At 37.7% G+C, this 19,198-nt stretch overlaps 1 protein-coding gene across 3 annotated transcripts in view; it reads left to right on the forward strand.

Moving 5' to 3' along the window:
• The window catches only part of LOC121949095 (low-density lipoprotein receptor-related protein 1B), a 312,361-nt gene that overhangs the window by 94,330 nt on the left and 198,833 nt on the right, over positions 1-19,198 (forward strand). For all 3 annotated transcript variants that reach the window (XM_088083039.1, XM_088083040.1, XM_088083041.1), the window contains one exon: positions 8,433-8,570. In XM_088083039.1, the coding sequence (XP_087939165.1) occupies positions 8,433-8,570 (138 nt within the window). The remainder of the gene's footprint in view (positions 1-8,432; positions 8,571-19,198) is intronic.

Below are 19,198 nucleotides of genomic sequence, written 5' to 3' on the forward strand. Positions count from 1 at the left end.
GATGCATTGATTCTTTATTATACGGTAGAGCCAGATTGTCACCGATGCCAACACCCGGCTTCACTCCACTGCACAGTGGCGACATTTTTCCCCTCTTTCAGATATATTTGATTGAACACTCAGCATAATTTACAGCTAATAATAAGCTATTGCACACAGGAAATTAGGTGTCGGAGGGGCTCTGCACATATTACTTTTCTGATTTTGCTCTCATTTACTGCAGCAACTGCATTTAACATGTAGCAAATAATAATAGTTTGCATTTCTGAGGTGGCTGATCGATTTGAGTGATATCATGTATAATGCAGGAGCAAATCAATCATTTTTAAATGATAATGCAACAAAGTGGGGCTAAATGGTAAGGGCTGACATCAGTAGGAAGTAACTAGCAAGTCCCTTCTTTGGTATTTGTAGAATAACCCACATATCCGAAGAATGCTGCCTTTTAGATGGAATACACTGACAATTTGACACAAATCCAACATCAATGCTTACTACTATGCAGAAACATATCACTTTATTCTCTCAGTATTCTGCTTGTGTTAGAGTAGATGAAAAATTATACATAAAGGCAATCATATATAATACATCCTTGCTTTAGTTTAGTTAATCACATTTAATGCAATATATTTGCATAGTATGTCCATATTGTTTTGTTGTTGTTTGCTATTGAGCATGCAACAAGCCATGATGTTAGTCTCGTGCGTCATGCCTTTTCAGATTTTAGATGTTAGATGACACCCAAGGAACAAAAGTACTGTAATTCTGTAATCTAATTAATCTAAGTATTGTAAATACAGTTAATACTGCTGTTTAGTAATTTACAGGTCAAGTAATGCCCTTAACTGTCAAATAATTATTAGTAATTGAATTGTGTAATTTTTTTAAGATAAATTGATCAACACTGCTAGCAAGTTGGATTTAAAATTAAACTTGCTGGCAGAGATTTGAAATGAAGCTTTTAGCCTCTCAGGGCTATAAATATGAAGCTCTAGGTTATCTGCAGAGCAGCGCCCCTGGAAGTGAAACTTGAAGGGACTTGAGGGAATTCACACATAGGACAAGAAGAAATGTGGAAGCCAGTAGTTCAGAGACACAATGATCCTTACCAGATAAGGCAACCAAAGAAGATTTTAGACAGCTCAGTTGCCACAGGAAAATGGTGGTTTTGTATATTTCTGCAAAAAATGAATGCATGACATTTGCACCTTTCATACGGATCATATCAACGCTTCTAAATTGCCATAGTTTCTGAGCTAACTTTTGTTTGGAGGTGGAGGGAATGCTGGATGGTGTGTCACTTTGGGGAGAAGCCCACCAAGCTACAAACTATTACAGACCACTGTTTTAGACCAACAAACACACAAAAACTGCTTGTGATTTAGAGTAATTGCTGTGTCTCCAGTGGCTTTTTAGGGACATACATGGGTGTTTTGCAGTGGCCCGTCGCTGTTTTTTCTGCCAAGCTACAGATTCATATAGAAGCTACCGAACATGGGTGATTTCCAGCGACCTATCACTGTTTTCCAGTAGGAATAATGCCACAAAAGGAGGGATTGTTTTTCACTTAGACTATGATGCATTTTCAGTGGGGGCTGCGCTTCCAAAACTTGTTATTTTTTTAACCCAAACATAATCTTTTCCTAACCATAACCAAGCATTTTTGTCCTTAAACCTAACCACGTTAACCAACCGCTGCAGGTTTTTCAACATATCCACTCGTTAATATAATGTGCAACATACCCATGGTTTGCAGAAATGTACAATGCCAACATTTTTCTGCCTTTTGGGTTGTTTTAGAGCCAAACATTGAAATGTTCTTGATTGGCTGAGTCGGTTTGGCTTTGATCCAAGTCAGCATGTGTTTGGTGTGCTGAAGACCTGATTGAAGGTGTAAAAATGCCGAAACATGCAAGAACTGAAAATGGCTGCAGGATAGGCCTGGCAGAGCATCGGCAAATGCTGGCCATGTGTATCCACAGACCTGCAAAGGCATACACATTTTCCCACCAGGGAGTTGTCCAGTTCATACTGTGCCATTGGCTGCATCTCAGCAGCTCCATGTTATTAGACAGGAGTCAAATGAATGCTAATGTCCTGTTGATGCTGAGAAAGGGAGCGGGACCTAAACATAGTCATTTATCTAAGACATCCATATCTTTCTTTAAATGTATCGAAAATCACAACATTCAATGCTGTGGTTGTGCAGTAAGTTCCTCTCACTGTCTGTAAAGAATCTCAGTCCTTGGAGGTTCCAGCTCCTGGAAAATATTGCCTCTATTTCTGGGGTCAGACAAATACAGCGAAATAAGCTCTTTGGGCTGACTACATCATTTCAAATGGCAAGGATGTAAAGGTCACAGAGGAAAATAAGTCTTTTAAAGAGCCCTTCATGTTGAGACCACTGCACCTTTTAAAAGCAGAACATGCTGTGGAGAGCTCTAGTCTACAGTTGGTGAAATGCATCGGTAATGTTAGGAAACTCTGCTCTTGTTTACTTCATTGAGCTTTATCTGCATGCATTTCAGCATTTCACTTTTTTGCCATGGAGGTTTCACATATTTTGGATGACGCACATTGTTCATGACAAGTAAGATATGTAGTGAACCGCCACATACCCAGAATTTTGTCCAAGAATTGTTTGCCTTTGAGATATGAACCTACACTCGGGGTACAAACAGCTCATGTACTGAAATCAAGGTTAGATACAGGGAAAGTGGCTCGCCTGCCGTGCTATTACATGACAGTTATAAATATATCACCCCCTTCCATCAGTTACTCAAGTTAAGCCACAGCATCAGAGAGCCCAGACATCTTATAACCCAAACATCCTCAAGCTTTAAGCATGACAGCAACAGTGACACCACAATAGACAGACTACATTCACAGGTGAAGAGTTCACAGTTTTTTTGTGAGATCTTGATGCTTGAGCATGCATAAACACACACACATAAAGAGGCACACAAGCAGAATAACTAAAATATTCATGCATTTTACACTTTAAATGTATTCTTCCACACCAGTGACACAGCTTATCAGCCCAGCGATTAATGTTAACAACATTGCACCACTTCTGGCAACTCTTTCTCTGTCATGGTTTGTTTTTCAGAGCTGCTTGTTAACATTAACAAGACTTTAGCTACTAGTTACTGAAGTAATTAACAATGTTTGTCTCCCAAAGGCAAAGTACAGTAATCACATGTTTGAATATGGTGTTTACTTTCAGTTCATGCATATGTATCTAACTGAATCACGCAAACGGTAATAATCACTGCTTATGTTGATCGTTTGAAAATGTTGTGAAAGTCAGGGGCGTAATATACACTCTCTATCTACCCAGGTGAATTTGTAATGGAGTATAAGGCAATATGTCAAATGGTAAGTCTGTACTGGCCCACAGGCAAAGTTGCTGCACCCATCACAGTGCAGCGAGTGAAAGCTACTGCTGTCTCTGCTGTTTCTGACATTTTGGCTTCAGTTCAGAACCACCAAAATGATTTTGCACTGTCATCATGCTTCTGATTAGATTACTGCTTTATGTAATAATAACAACAGCAAGATTGCACGCAGTAACTAATGTCAATGTAATTGTGTGATTCACCACAATATAGCCTGTTACTATTATAAAGCCATTATGAGAAGTCTACATCGGCATTGCCTTGGGTCAGGCATCAGGATGCCACTTTGATCAACGATTCAAACCATAAATTAAGAAAAATGAAATCATTATTTCTTAGAGATATGATGAATCCCTGTACGTACAAGTTCAAGGAGCTTCCCCTGCTGATAGCTTCTCTGTTATTTTCTTTTAGGAATTCATTATTCCACACAAACTGGCACCGGCTCAGATTAACATGATTATCATAATGAACATAGCTGCTGCAATTCCCCCCTAGAAGCCTCTCATTTTACATTAAATAGAGGTATTACTTTGGCCCAGCTGATTTTTACTCAGTCACTCCTCAAAGTGGGCAAATAGCGGCAGGATTTTTAATTAACACGTCCTAAAATCTAAAATCTTGCAGCAGCACCTACAGTCTGCAATGTTCATTAAAAAGCAAAAGTGTTGAGCATAATGAACATCTGCTGCAGCAATAATTACAAGTTGTAGGGCCCAAAATGTAAAGTTCGTCCTAATGGTGAGGCAAGAAGACATCCCTGAATTATCCAAAATTGAAAAGGTTCATCATCTGGAAAGCATGAAAATATTCTACCTACTCAAATCATTTTTTTAAACCACCACAAGTCATTTCTTTTAGTTCTATGCAGCAAATCGTTATAGGTCTGAAGCTTATATTTGGTACACTTAAGTATAGGTTTGCTTGCAGTAGTTCCAGTAATAAATGTGCAGTATTAAGACTAGATGGGGATGTTTAAGTTTAATTTATGGTTGTGTTATCACAAAATAAGACGTTAATAAATATTGATGATGAACTTAAATGCTTCCCACTTTACCTGAATAAGCACATCATGCTATGATTTTTTTTTCTAGTTTACCAGGGGAACATCTGTCTTCCACTCAAGGTGTTATGATTAAACTGGTATTTAAGTGTGCTTGCCCATTTCATCTCTGGACATTATTCATTTATCAAGCCATTACCAAGACTGTGCGGATGTCATCTAAAATAATTTAAGATTTATATATCAGCAATTGCTTAATACAACAGGGACCTGGGGCTGTTTATTTGTTTCCAACATTTGCTATACACAAAGCATTTTCAGTTTAACAAATGCATCCTCAACCCACTTTAGGCCTCCATTAGGAAGCATGCATTTGTTTACCTCTGATCATGTGTCCATTAACATTGTCTGCAATTTGTGCTTCCTTTGAATTTTTAATGATGACTGTTAACCTGATACAATTTATTACGTTAAAGCATCAATATATTCATGGTGCACCTAAATCAGTGTTCTCACTTAAATTGTGGCTGATTTGACCTCCGCACAGGACAGTGTGGGTGTGCACAAACTGCTTGATTGACATTGATCACATAGTTAGTTTTGCTGCATCGTTCTTACAAGGTCATGATAACTGGTCACCTTCCAAAATTCTAGTATGAGTCTAAAGTAAACATGAGCAGCCAAATTAATCAACCAGAATAAAGATAAAAACTTGTGAGTGCGCTGGCACGTTTTAACAGAAAATATTGAGAAAAAACAAAAAATCCATGTAGCTGCTTAAGTCTCAGAGTCCTGGTATTGATCATGCTGGCTTACTGTTACACTGTCATAGCTTACTGGGACACTTGAATAAATCACAACCATTGTTAACAAACAAGTAAAATTGTCTGCTGTGAAAAATGCCTATTCTATAACACTGAGATGGATTATTACACTTTCAGAGCAATTGCAGTCACTGTGTGTTAAGGTTTAAACATTTTATAATTAGTAACTTTGAAGGGACACTTTGCCAATTTTCAACTCGCTTTGTACTGAACACTGTGGGTAATATGTAAATAAACTATGGTAAACTGTCCTCCTTCAGTGCCTAGATCTCCCCTCTCTCTTCCGAGCAAAACTCAGCCAAATGATACACAACGTGTCATCGACAGAGTTTCTCTTGCTCAAGGGCTTTTGCTTGAACTACAGGCTGCATTGTGGCTGAACTGCCCACCACCCATGCTGCCATAAGGACTACAGAAGTGGATCAAGAGATGGACCAAAATAATAAACCAGGATTATGTTTCTGCACTACCTATTTCTCTCCTAAAATGTTTTTAGAAACATAATTTAGCATGTTGTTTAGCTGTAATAGCAAGAATTTGAGAATAGGAAGTGGGTGCCATGCTGCTTCCTGCACGGTGAAAACAGAGGCTGAAAAAACTGAGATCAACAGTAAAACTAAGCAGTGCTGATCAAATATAAACCAAGATGTTGTCACTGCATTGGCTGTTTATCACCTCAGATGTTTTCAGACACATGATTTAGCTTACCGGTAACTTAACTGTACCATAAGATTATTTGTTACCAGATGGCCGTCAAATGGACAAATTAGCATTACGTCATCAACCTAGTAGGAGCATCTATTGGTCTGTGTGGCACAGTGTATTCTAGTAGTTGTAGATTTTTTTGACCTGTTGAGCAAAAATAAATGCTAAATACCCTTTTCTGTTTCCTCTGGTCGTGTTGCACCAATTAAAAAAACACTTCTGTCTTTCTAAGGCATAGACAGCCCAGTTCGAAGAAAGGATCATCTTTCCTGTAATAAAATACTTCCTTAACTAAATATGCATAAAAACATGAAAGAAAAAGTTTATATGAGTCCATTTTCATGGTTTTCATACTTGAAACACTGTTTATCTATGGCACTAATGAAATATCAGATCATTCAGTGCAACGCGTACTGTAGTTATAACATTATATGTAATTGTTACGGAAGAAGCTCATCTCACAGTTCGTCTCTCTGGCGGCCTGTAGGGAGTTGTAATTGTGAGTGCATTTGCCTAATTTTTACAGAATACTTTTCCTTGTACAAGACATTCTAGCCTCAGTGCTCTGTGAATTGCTTAAGAGGATCTTGTATGTGTGCATGAACTGATCAGGCACATGCAGGATGTTCGGTTAGCGTCATTCTGCACCTTGGAATTGAAAACTAATGGGAGAGAGGCTCCTGTATAGCTGTCGGAGGATTTGTTACATGGCATGGTGTACTATCCTGCTTATACGACTTTGAGCGATCATCCAACATAGTACAGTAGTTTGGGAATTGACAGAGGAATTCTGAATACCTCAGCCGTTGAGAGACCATCTGTGTACCCCTGCATGACAGATCAGAGCCACTGAATATTCATGCACCATCCCTCCCCTTATCACATTAGATTAGAACCCATGTGGTGAGATAGCAAGGGGAGAGGCTGACAACGCTGTTACCTCGTCAGAGACCCTTACGGCTTTGTGTTAAATAGCACATTTTGCCAAATGGACATGTACGGTGGTGTGACACTGGGTGAGATATTCTGGGACAGTGTGTCTGTCTCTGTAGAAAGTTAAAATTTCCTTTGAATTTTAAAATGTATGGCAGTTAAACAGCACATATTTGACTTTGACATCTCTAAATGTATTAGATGTGTGAAATGCTAGCAGTTTCAAAAAGGATTTTTTTTTCCTTTTTATATTTTTCTAAAGTGAACATTGACATAAAAGTCAAGGGCGATACTTTGAAAATGGAATCCTCAGGGTGTATTTTTTTTCTACTTAGTAATAATTATTAAGAAAGCAAGTCAAGCCTTTATAATATACTTTTTAAAAATATATACTGTGTTTAATGTAGTATGATGGATTTGCAAATATATTTTTGTACACAAGGTCTGAAAAAGCACAATATCAAAAAGTCCAACCTTAAAAGAGCTGGATGAGAAATGAAGAGACATTTCGGAGCCCAGCAGATGAGGCTGCCAGTTTGCTCATGTGTGAAATATGAACTCTCAGAGACAAGGTCACTTATATTTGACTTACCTAAATATGGCAAAGAAATAGTGTGAATCAGTGGGGCTTGAAGAGATAGCCAAGAAATATTCATTAAAGAAGAAGCCTCTCCTGCTACACCTTTTAAAGCCATAAAAATGCTTGGGAGGAGAAACTAATATGAGTCATTATTGTGTCAATACAGACGCACAACTGCTGCGACATATCCCCTCTGTAAATCAGCAGCAGATGACAGCCCTCTTTGTAATGGCCACATTAATTGCTGCATCTCTTACCTTACAAAGTAGAAATGGATGCTGTGAATCAGTAACCGCCAAATCAAGATGGTCCAAGAGCGCTTGGATGTGAGTTCCTCGGGGTGGGAGAACTCCGGGGATTGTTACAGACCCCATCGCGTGGGCAATAAATCTTTCCATTAAGTGGCTGCAGCGGCACATTGGTAATTGATATCAATGTAGTTAAGGTGGAGAAGTGACACATTTACAGTGCTGGTGCACTGGTCAGCTGTGTTTTATGTGCTCTTGTGGTTGCCACATGAATGAGGGTCACCTATGTGCCTCATGAATCCTTAAACAGCTGCTCTCCGCTGTTTGCCTGGCTGGCAGGGAGAGTCGGGCAGTTTGTTACAGGACTTCACCAGTGCGTCTGCAGAGTAGTGTGGCGAACATCTGTTGTGTGTAAAGAACAATGCTGTGTGAAGTATAAATACGTTTGCATATGCATAGGTTCTTCTGCCTCCTTTAAATGAGGTCTTGAAGTATCAGCACTTTGAGAGGTCGGTCAAAACAAAACTGCAAGAAATTTGTTTACCTGCAAAAAATACAAACGATAATGAGAGTGAAAAATGCAAATTTATTTCACATATGGACTCCCAATGTAATTGCTTCTCCGTATGCTGAAAAAATACCTTTTTAAGGCTGATGTGGCTTTGCAGTGAACTGATATGATACATGAATTATTAATTTAAAAAAAACAACAAAAAAAAGACACTTTGTTTCTCTTCTTAGGTGCGCAGGAGGTGGTGATCAGATGTCCCCTCAATCACATACAGTGCATCGGGACAAAAAAATGTATTCATTTCAACAAACTCTGCAATGGAGCCAGAGACTGTGAAGACGGTTATGATGAAGGAGTTCACTGTCGAGGTAAGAGTTAATGACGCTGATTCTTTTTTCGCCTTGGGTTTAGAATACATAAATTAATAAGTATTCTTATTATTATGTTAATTAATCAGATTATGCTCATCTTATTTGGCTTATTAAGATTGTGAAATTTATTTTACATATTAAATCTGTATTACATTTGTAAAATATATGGCTGTGGAAAATGCTTAACTTTTATTCTCTGTTAATAATAGACATATTCATTATTCCAAACTTTAGTTGAGTAAATTTAAGCTAAAGCCTGCTTTTTGGTGATTATAGGAGTTCAGCGATCGTTCCCACATTCTCTTAGATAAGCACTGCTTATTCTGTCTTTCTTTTGTTACATTTAAATTCAGCTGCCAATGCATGATGGTTGATGATATAAATGCTAACTCATGTAATGGTAGCATGAGCTGTCACTTTCAAACTTTTCTGGTTGAACTGGTTGCCAAGGTGACTTCTCATCATCCTTTCTGTCAAAGCAGGCAAGAGACTCAGCAGGACAGTAGCACCAGGTGTTGTGTTGTACACAAGTTTTTGTTGTTGCTCGCATTCTTAGCAGCTATACCAAGCTGCTTTGGACACCTGGCTTCTGTGATAAGGTAGCGTCTGCTTCGTGATTGCTGCGGTCTTGGCACCACAGTAGCCCCTGTCTGGCAGACATCAAGACCTTTTTTGACCTGTAAGACAGTAAAAGTCATGCTGGGCTTTGTCTCTGTGTGAGTGCTATGTGCAAGGATATGGTAGCCTCTGATTCACAGCTGTGAAGAGTCCGAAAGCCTGCTTGTTGGCACTGAGTAAAGAAACTCTTGCTAGGATGTCTCTCTCCTTACACTACTGCTTGCACTGATGGATTTACTTGGTAGGATGCCTGGAACCAGAGAATGGAATTAAATCAAGACTGATTGAAGTGGAAAGGCATTGTAACAGTATGCAATGTCTCTGGTTTGGTTTGAAAATTACCATTTAAGTTTATAGATCACCTAAAATATAAATGCATATGCATAAACTGATTTTTATTTTTATTTTTATTTTTTTTCCTTTTCTTAGGGCTACAGTGAGAACTGTGGTTCAGAGAAACTGTAATGTAGCATACATTTGATATCCTACTCTGGCTGTTTTCCATATCTGCTGAACTGCTTCAGAGCTACAGAACGTTCTTAAACCCTCTCATCTTCAAATTTACTGACATTTTTTATCCTCAGGGTCAAATTGAGCCCAGTAATTTAAACCTTCACAAAATGACTGTAATATTAATCAACTTCAGTAATAATAAAAATTTCTATTATCTTAACTATGTTACATCAGTGATTGACCTAAGTTGGAAAGAAAGATCATTTTGATGTTTTAATTGCTTCATACAGAAGCTCAGGCTTATTTTTTCTTTCTCTCTTTCCCCAACATGGTAAGCTGCCTTTTCAGCAGTTTCTCACCTAGGGAGTACAATGTGAAATGTGATCCCGTGTAATTTTATGACCATGTAGTTCTTCTGTCATGCCTCATACCACCCACATGCCCTTATTCTCCTTAGGTGCTTCCTCAGGGTTTTTTCTAATATACATTTGCATGTGTCAAACAAAGTTGGGCTGTGCATTGCATGCTGTCTTTTTTTTTTTTGCGATAATTCCTGTTTGTTTGATATTAATTGCAATGCAGTCAGACATCCCTCCAAAGTCACAGTTAGCGAGGGCCTTGATGGTAAAGAATGGGTTATCTAAGTCTGGACCCACTTGTCCCAAACATCCCATATCACTGCGAGATTGTCACAAATTGTGAGTGGTTGGTGTCTAAGGTAAAGCAGAGCCAATATTTATATAACACCAATATTCATTCTTTAGGTGGCTAAAATACGTGCTGCTGCGGCCTCATCCACAGCAGTACATTGCCTAGCCTTGCTGCTGGTAGAGTTTATATATCAAAGATGATAGAAAAGCAGCAAACTACATGAAATAAGCTGAGCAGATACTGTATGTCAGACAGGTCAGACCACAATGTAAAACTACATATCTTTACATGTTATAGTTACGGCTGTGCTCCAGTGTTTATTTCATAAGAACAAAAATGCAAAACTTCACCTGGGAATGCGATCAAGTCAGTCGAGGTAGAACACACAGGCAGTATTTGTATGCTTAAATATTCCATGTGCCATACTGCAAAGATGTTTCAAAGTAGGCAGAAATATGTTGGTGCATCCACCGATGCTGGAAGGACCAGGTAATTAAAATCTATTATCTGGCCATGGCAAGAAGTCCTTCACACATACAGCAATACTAAGTAGCCATCATGATAATACATACACACTGCTGCCAACTTGTAAATGACTCTCTATTACAGATCCCCTAAAGAAAAATGATTAGACACTGTTCTACAATAATTCTAGCATACAATTAAAATATGATAGAAGTAAGTCTCACCTTGCTTTATCTTACCGAGAGCACAGAGGAATCAATCCATTAGCCAGAGTCGCCCGCAGGGAGTAAAAAAGATGTAGGAAGAAAGAAGTTCAGACAAAAAATTTAGACAGAATTCTGTTCTTTTGAATATTTTTGTATTTTGGAGACAAAGCAACATCACAAAGACTTCCTCGAACCTCCTCAAAAAATAAATCAGTGCAACTTACTCAAGAGTAAAGAAGGAGAATAAGTACAGAAAAATAAGGCTTTCATTACACAGAAAAATACCTTTTCTTCTTACTTTAAAAGCCTTCCTTATATTAGATATCTCAAAGACCCATGATTAAAATAAAATAATAAAAGATATGATCTTTTTTTGGGTCTTTTATTATAAAACATGTTCTTTTTTTAGAAATGGAATGCATGTATGTTATAATTAGTGCTAAAATCTCTTTATATTATTACTTGGTATCTCAGTTCTTAATCAGTGAGCTACCAGATTGCTTTTTCCCCCTTTTTTGTTTGCTTTTGTAAAGAGCTGTGTATGCTGCACTCATCGGTATAATATATTTGGTCTTTTCACAAGTGAACCTGAAGCTTTAAGTGGTTTTATAAACCACAGTTTCAAGACCTCCAATCTCCACTTAAAATGACTTTTCTCTCTAATTTAAAGTGCAGCGAGTTAAATAAAGGATAGAGCAACACTTGAATCAGCTGTGAAGCCAGAACCACATATGCATCAGCTGGGTGTACTGCTTTGCATTTAAAATGTTTTGTTCAAAGTGTAAGGGTTAGGATGTCAGGTGTTTTTAAAGCTCACGACTACCAAGAAGGAGATCTGCTACATATTTCATTCTGTGTCACATCCCATATTTTCTTTCACAGTAAGGATACCTTGATGTGTCGCTGCAGTATTCACCATCAATTAACCACCATAAGTTTGATCTAAATCAAATGCTAGGGGGATTTTCTGTTAAGCTTTTTTAAAGTTCTGTGCCAAAAAAAAGTACTTACATGTTTTGTACAGCAAGATAATCCTCACAAATTAAAACCAAGTTTATGATTTTTATAATGTAAATGCAATAACTGGAAGCTGAAAGTTAACCCTGGGCTATAAAAAACAAATTGCATGAGCCTGTAAAGGTCGACTAGTGTGTAGATGAGTTTCCATTTTTGTTGTGTTGACATTCGAAGTCCTCGACAACCTCTGTAGTCTTATGTAGCCACTTGTTAGCAACCGGCTATTTTCAAACGTGTTAAAGCTTCGAAATTCATGAGTGGGGTATTAGCTGACAGATTTGATATTGTAGAACTAAATGTGAAAGTATTTTACGCTTGTTTAACCACAGATCATATTTCATGTATTTAACCAAAAGCCTCTTTGACGGAAAAAAAATAAAATAAAAACAAAAACAAAACAAAACATAAACCTCAAGACAATGGAATTGAAAATACAAAAACTGTTGACTCATTTGTAAATTTCTAGACTTGTTTTTTCCAGTACTCTTTTAGGCTGTGTAGAAAACATTAAAAATATTCCCATGGAAACTGTGAAAGTTTGTAATGTTTTTTATTGTTAATAGATGCTGATGCACCCACACAAGGAATATAGAGCATTAAATCTAAATCCCAGTCTGAATTTTGAGGATGAATTAATAAGCCAGATTGTCTTGCCCAAATATTATATTATTGGCCCATCATGTGCCATGTACAAATTTTGGATTTTTAACCATGCTACTTATGGCTTTATGGCTGCCAGAATTCCAAGAACATCTGCTTTTGTCTTCACTTTTCATATTTGTCTCATAATTAGTCCTGTTAAATAGTAACACTGGCCTTTTAAAGACCAGAAGGGATTTTACCTCATCACAGATTTCTCTACAGTGTGTTGGCTTCATCTTTGTTGTCCAGCCTTAACCTTGTGAACAGCATACATCCACTTTCCTTTTCCATCTGATGTCATTTCACAAATCCCTTGTCAATGAATAGGTAATATGGCACCACTGTGTTTTAAATTTCTTTAAAAGGCACTATCGGATGTGTAATAATGTGTGACCTGAATGCAAGAAATCCTAATACATCACTGCTGTCAGCTTTGACTTCCTTGTCTGAAGCAACATTGATTCTGTCTTAAAGACTAAATTACTTAAAGTGTGTGTAAAAAAAAATAATTTGTTGTCTTTCTAAATATTTGTTAATATGATGTTAAAGATAACACATTATGGTCACTTTAGTCTGTGTGCTGCCAACCCTCTGCTTAAGTTCACTCAGGGACACACACTGCACAGTATGCTTAGTCCCACATGGACAGACCACACTCATTGGGAAGCAGGAGAAATTGAGGTCACCAAAGAGAAGTTTTAGGCAACCAGCTGGGTCTCTCACAAAACTTTTTTTCCCCCTCTCTCTCTCTCTCCCTACCTCTTATGAATATACATGCTGAACATCCCGAGAGGCCTTGATATGAAGGTGCCCAGATGGAAAACCACCAAACTCTTTTCGTTCACCTTCAGGAAACTTGCTCATTCTTAATCGCCGGCTCATGGCTGTGCCGTGGGATCTCTGTAGTCTCTACTGCTTGCGCTGAGGAAGACAAATGTCAGACTTAAATAAACACAATTCAGCTTCAGACTTCATATGTTATCTTTAGGGCAGCCCCAGCAAGTGAACATAAACAAATATTTCCCAAATGGACATGGGGGGATAAAAGGAACAGCACAGAGCTACTTAGAAACTGAATTTGGAGACTTTGTCACCCCGTATGGCTTGGCGTTAGGCCTCTTCTAGATTTGAAAATGGAAGCTTAATTTTGATACCAGGCTTAATCCATGTTTGTTCAAGCAGTTTACTCAAAATTCTCACTTTCAAACCAAAATGTGTAACACATTAAAGTAGTGTTATCACTTCGAAACCAGAGCATGTGCTGTCATCCTGTATAGAAAGTCACACTGGTTTATACAGTCGGTTTGGGGTCAAATCATCATGAGGGAATAATCAAAAAGAAATGGAAATATTTGTCGGTACTAATCTCTTGGGTTTGCATTCTGCTTTTTTTGGAGGGGGGCAGCAGTGGAATCTTGCTGGAGATGGTATTGTGACAGCACATTTTCAGCAGTGTCATCAAAGATCATTGATAGATTGAAGCAAACTCAATGCTGTCACGTTGCTGTCTCAAAGTGAGTATCAGCAATGCAGCCTTGACTATATAGTGCAGAGAATTATATAACTAATGATAAAAACCCAGTGATATTTTGCTTGGCACTTAATTTACTGTCCATTTCCACAGCAGTTATAGTTATAGACTTAATTTCTGTATGAATATTGCATTCAATTGTAAAGAAATTATGGCATTTGATTAATTTTAGATCCTTTATTTTACTGCTTAAAACATCTGAGCTCTACTGATTGAATTTTATCTTCCAGCTATTGTTTCTTCTGACATTGGATTCCCCCAGTAGTGATATTATGACAGTATTGGTGGACAGACTGCAGTTTTAACTGTAACTACTTTTCCTACAAGCCAAACGTTTGGCCATCAGGATATGCCCTTTAGCTATATGTATGTATCATAAATATTGCTATATTCACATTAAAGACTCCACATATTGGCTTTAATCACTTGTGTGCTGACATTGGTCTATCATATTTGGCATCTTTTCTGTGGATATTGTAATACTGCAAAGAGTGAATACAGTCTTTTTTGTGTGAATGCCCAGAAAGATCATCAGCATTAAGTTTTATGAGTCAGACACTGGTGATAAAAAAACATCATAGTCTGGGCTCAGATTTCATGGCAGTGTGAATATTGGCATAAGCAGAATTATGAGATTGTTGTCATGACCTTGCGCTATAGTACTTGATATGGTATTTTTATGCCTTTCACAGGGCACAAAGTGCAAAGGAAGGAGAATGTGTCATAAAATGGGAGTCACTGGTAAAGTGTAGCTCAACAACCAATTATTGCATGTAAGTCACAATTTAAAATTTAACATTACTTATGATTATAGCAAGAAATACAATCCAGGTGCTAGTTGGCAGTACACGTTTCTGCAAACCACATGATACATTTCTATGCTTCAGATGTAGGGAATTAGATGACACTTTATTTTTCTTCTCTTTCTTTCCTTTTTCTTTAAGAGACAGTTTTAAGTTGAAAGAGTACATTGATTGTTAGGAACAAAGCATTTCTTGCGAGCAAGCCCTCTTAAGTTTAAAAACACCACACAGAGGCCCCTACTAGCTACTGCTATGGTGGTGCCACTGTGTGTGCTATCCTCAAAGTGAGAGCACAGCAAGTGTCATTGGAATACAAATATGTCTTTATGTTATACTTAAGATAAGGGATTCAAATACTATCTTTGGAGATGTATGCAAATGCCTTAGTGTTCATTGCCAAATAGCACAAAGCCTTAGTCACCAGGCATTTTACTTATTGATTTTTTCAAATGGCAGTTAACACTGCTGCGTAGGTTGTCCTCTTATCTTTATTAGAACTGAAATGCAGCTAATTATTTTCTTGCTGTAGTTATTACAAGTTATAGGTGAATGTTTAATTCAATAACATTGGTGAGCAGCATGTTGAAGCTGACTACTAACATGAGAATGACATGCAGTTCACAGTGTTTCACCTCTAGTGACATTTAGACAACACAGTAATAAGTACTGTGGTATTTTTCAGATACACATTTTATACCTGACTGAGCTTGACCCAAACCATTACATTCATTATTAAAAGCCTCATTTAGTAATAGCTCATAAAAACTTGACATTTACTGCAGAATCGGTCAGCATCATTTGGTGGTGAAGCGTGGAGTAGAAAAAAATCGTACTCAGACAGAAAATGGGTCAATTTGAATATAAAAAACAGCAAACATTATAGATATAATTCATGTTTTGTTAACCTTCCAGCCTAAAAAGAATGAGGCCTGTGAAGCTAGTTGAGACAGCTTGAGTCACACTGGTAAAATCACACAGGATACACTGTATACACATATCCAGAGCCCTATTCTAATATAGTGTTCTGTTTAAGCTGCCACGCATGTGTTCACTCTCTCATTGCCAATGAAAGAGCTGCTACACTGCTCACAGTACAACCATAGCTGCTGCAGTTATTGCTGCCGCTCGCTGTTCCATTTCATCCCCCTGTAGGCTCTGAGTCTGAGGTTTCCCCCAGTGGGGAAGTTTGCTGCTCCCTGATCTCTCTCCTCTCTCTTTGTGCTAGGCTTCCAAGCGTGTTCTCTAAGAAAAATCGATCAATGTTCTGTATGTACCTAATATCCACTCCGTCTAAATTTGTTTCACGTGGATTGTATAAATGAGCTATAATGTTCTGCAAGTGCTAGAACTGTTAAAATTTTAAAATTTGCACCAAAATCAGTCTCTCTGTTTAAGTCATGCAGGAACTAGCTGCTGTATCATTTATCACATCAGTACAGTGTTTCCCTCAGAATGAAAGTGTATGTGTGGTGGTAAATGGAGACAAAGAGGGCACTTGTGGGTTTTTTTTTGGCTTCTTTTAAATGCCTGTATGTGCCTTTGTATCAATGAGAGTCCTCTATCTAGAATCTAAGGTTTTTGTGGGTCTGTGAACACAATGCTGGTGGAGCTCTCCATGACTTCTTTTTTTTTCCTCTGCAGCAGTTTGTCACTCACATGGTGGAGAATTGATTTGTCCATCCATTCACAGCTGATCAGATCACATTGAGGATGAGAGGAGCAGCTATTTGTAAAAGTAAACATTCAGACCCAGCAGAATATGCATGGTTAGGCTTCCCTTTAGATGCGCCTGAAATTCTACTGCTTCATCTTTTCCCCAAGCGCATTATAAACAACTGGATGGAATACATATATTTATATAACGACCCTAATGAACAGTCCAGCTCGGTTTTAACAGGCTGTAGTAAGTAAAAGTTTTAGATTAGGCCAGCGACTGTTCATTTTTGCCACTATAATGACAACCGTCTATGTAAATTGACTCAGCTGCAGCTAATTAATGTTGACTTGTAAGTCAGCCAAACAAGAAAGAACCTCTTGGCTGTTTTCTGCTGTTACGATTTGCACATTCTGGTGTCGCCATCATTTGCCAAAGATGTTTTGTGGAAGAGGAACCACCACTCTATTATTTTTGAAGATTGGAAAAAATAAGGATTGGGCTTAGTGTCTATACTTTGCTTTAAATAACCCACGGAGTGATGAGTGTTTTTTAATTTATTTATTTATTTTTAATTAACATAAGCAATTAAGATGATGGCCTGGGTAAAACCTTCAGGCAGATGGCAGGTGGTTCAACAGTTGCTGAGTGTAAAGTCTTTTCAGAAACTCTGAGTTAAACTTTAAAGCACATCATTTATAGCTTATCACATTACTTGCTCTGAATTAAGAACTCGTGGTTTTGGAGTTGTGAGACAGCCTGTCCTGTCAGTCTGTGAAGCTAACATTAGCTTAAGTCACTACAGTGCGGAGCTGTCAACATTATTTTTAGCTGTTGACAGTTGGATCTCAAAATATTGTCAGACATGATTTGCCAGCACTTATGTTATGACCATCCAACTATGCAGCTGTCAAAATTAATATAGCCTAATGCCACTTTTGAATGTCCTGATTAGATCTGAGTATGATGTCTAGTACCACCATCATTTTTACATGTATGTGTGTTAAATTGGTCAAGAATTCTTGAAAACCAGGCAAATTCACTTAGTAGTTGATGTTTCTGGCTGACTGGATTAAAAAAGGAGAGAGGGAGAAAGACAGAGAACCCTGAGGGTATTTTAACATAAGGAAACTGCATTACTTTATTAGATTTTTTTCAAGATAAGTTGGTTATGGTACGCCTGCTCATTGTTTTGCAGTCGACTGAACATACAGGCCTGTTTTTAACTTTGTAGAAAATGAATACAATTTTAATGTTAATCACAATATTATGAGAAGAATTGCTGGTTTTCAGCAAAACATTTACCTCAAATCATTAGCACCATGGTTTGAGTTCCAAACATCTTACTAATTTCAGCTGGGATCACTGGCCGCGATACTGTGATCAGCAACTTAATATGAAGTGTGTATGTGTGTGTGTGTGTGTGTGTGTGTGTGTGTGTGTGTGTGTGTGTGTGTGTGTGTGTGTGTGTGTGAATATACATGCTGATCTCCAGCATATTGTGTTCCTGCCCATATACTTGTCCAACCGAATGAGAACAGCGACATTTGACACATGAGTTTTTGGTTTGGCCCATTCACTAACATGGAGGGGGCATGGTTTATGACCTATATTGCAGCCAGCCATCAGGAGGCGATCAGGATGTTTTGGCATCACTTTTGGGGAGCTGTCATATCGTCCATCTTTACATACAAGCTATAGACAAAACCCATCCTCAAACTCAGCCTTCCAAACAGCTTCTGTGGTAGTTCTCACTACAACAGGTGCCACCAGGAACACATTTCATCCTGAAGACACACACACTTTCTTTCTATCCTGAAAAGCACTTTGTAATTTTAAGAAAAGTGCTATATAAATAAAGTGTATTCTTATTCTTATTCTTATTCTTATTCTTATTCTTATTCTTATTCTTATTCTTATTCTTATTCTTATTCTTATTCTTATTCTTATTCTTATCATTATTATTATTATTATTATACACACAAACACAGATTCACAAGGTGAAACAATACCAGCCCTGGTGATGTTGTTGCAGCTGGTATTGATTAGTTGTAGTACTTTTTTGTAATGTGATATAATACATGGCAACCTAAGAAATGTATATAATCCACCATGAATCTTTACAGCAACTGTTCACATCAAATTTTTTTTCATTTTAAAATATTACTTGTTAGCATGGGAAAAAAGTCAAATAGCTTCAAATTTTAACTAATTTTAGAGGCAAAAAAAAGAACATCTGGAACAAAAGCACACTTTTTTCCCCTTTGAATTTACATGGTTAAACACAGATTCAGCTGTCTATGGGCAGGCACCAATACAGATGAAAGCATCCAGTCACCGAGAGATTCAAGTCAAGTCAAGCAACTATAAATTTGTTTCTTCACTGATAATTAAATATTGCAGGATATATACTGGTGCTGCAAAAAAATGACTTGTAAAGTTAATGACAGGGTTTATGACGCAAAGCGGAAAGATGAACGAGCAAACATTGTCACAAATTGCTTCCTAGAGAGCATAGTTGGTTGTGATTAAATATATGATTGGAGTCAACCTGTGCCAGTCTGACTCACTCCAATAGAAAAGTG

Source organism: Plectropomus leopardus, chromosome 10 (genome assembly GCF_026936395.1).
Source record: "Plectropomus leopardus strain MGB_pleo_1.0 chromosome 10, ASM2693639v1, whole genome shotgun sequence".
Classification (NCBI taxonomy): domain Eukaryota; kingdom Metazoa; phylum Chordata; class Actinopteri; order Perciformes; family Serranidae; genus Plectropomus; species Plectropomus leopardus.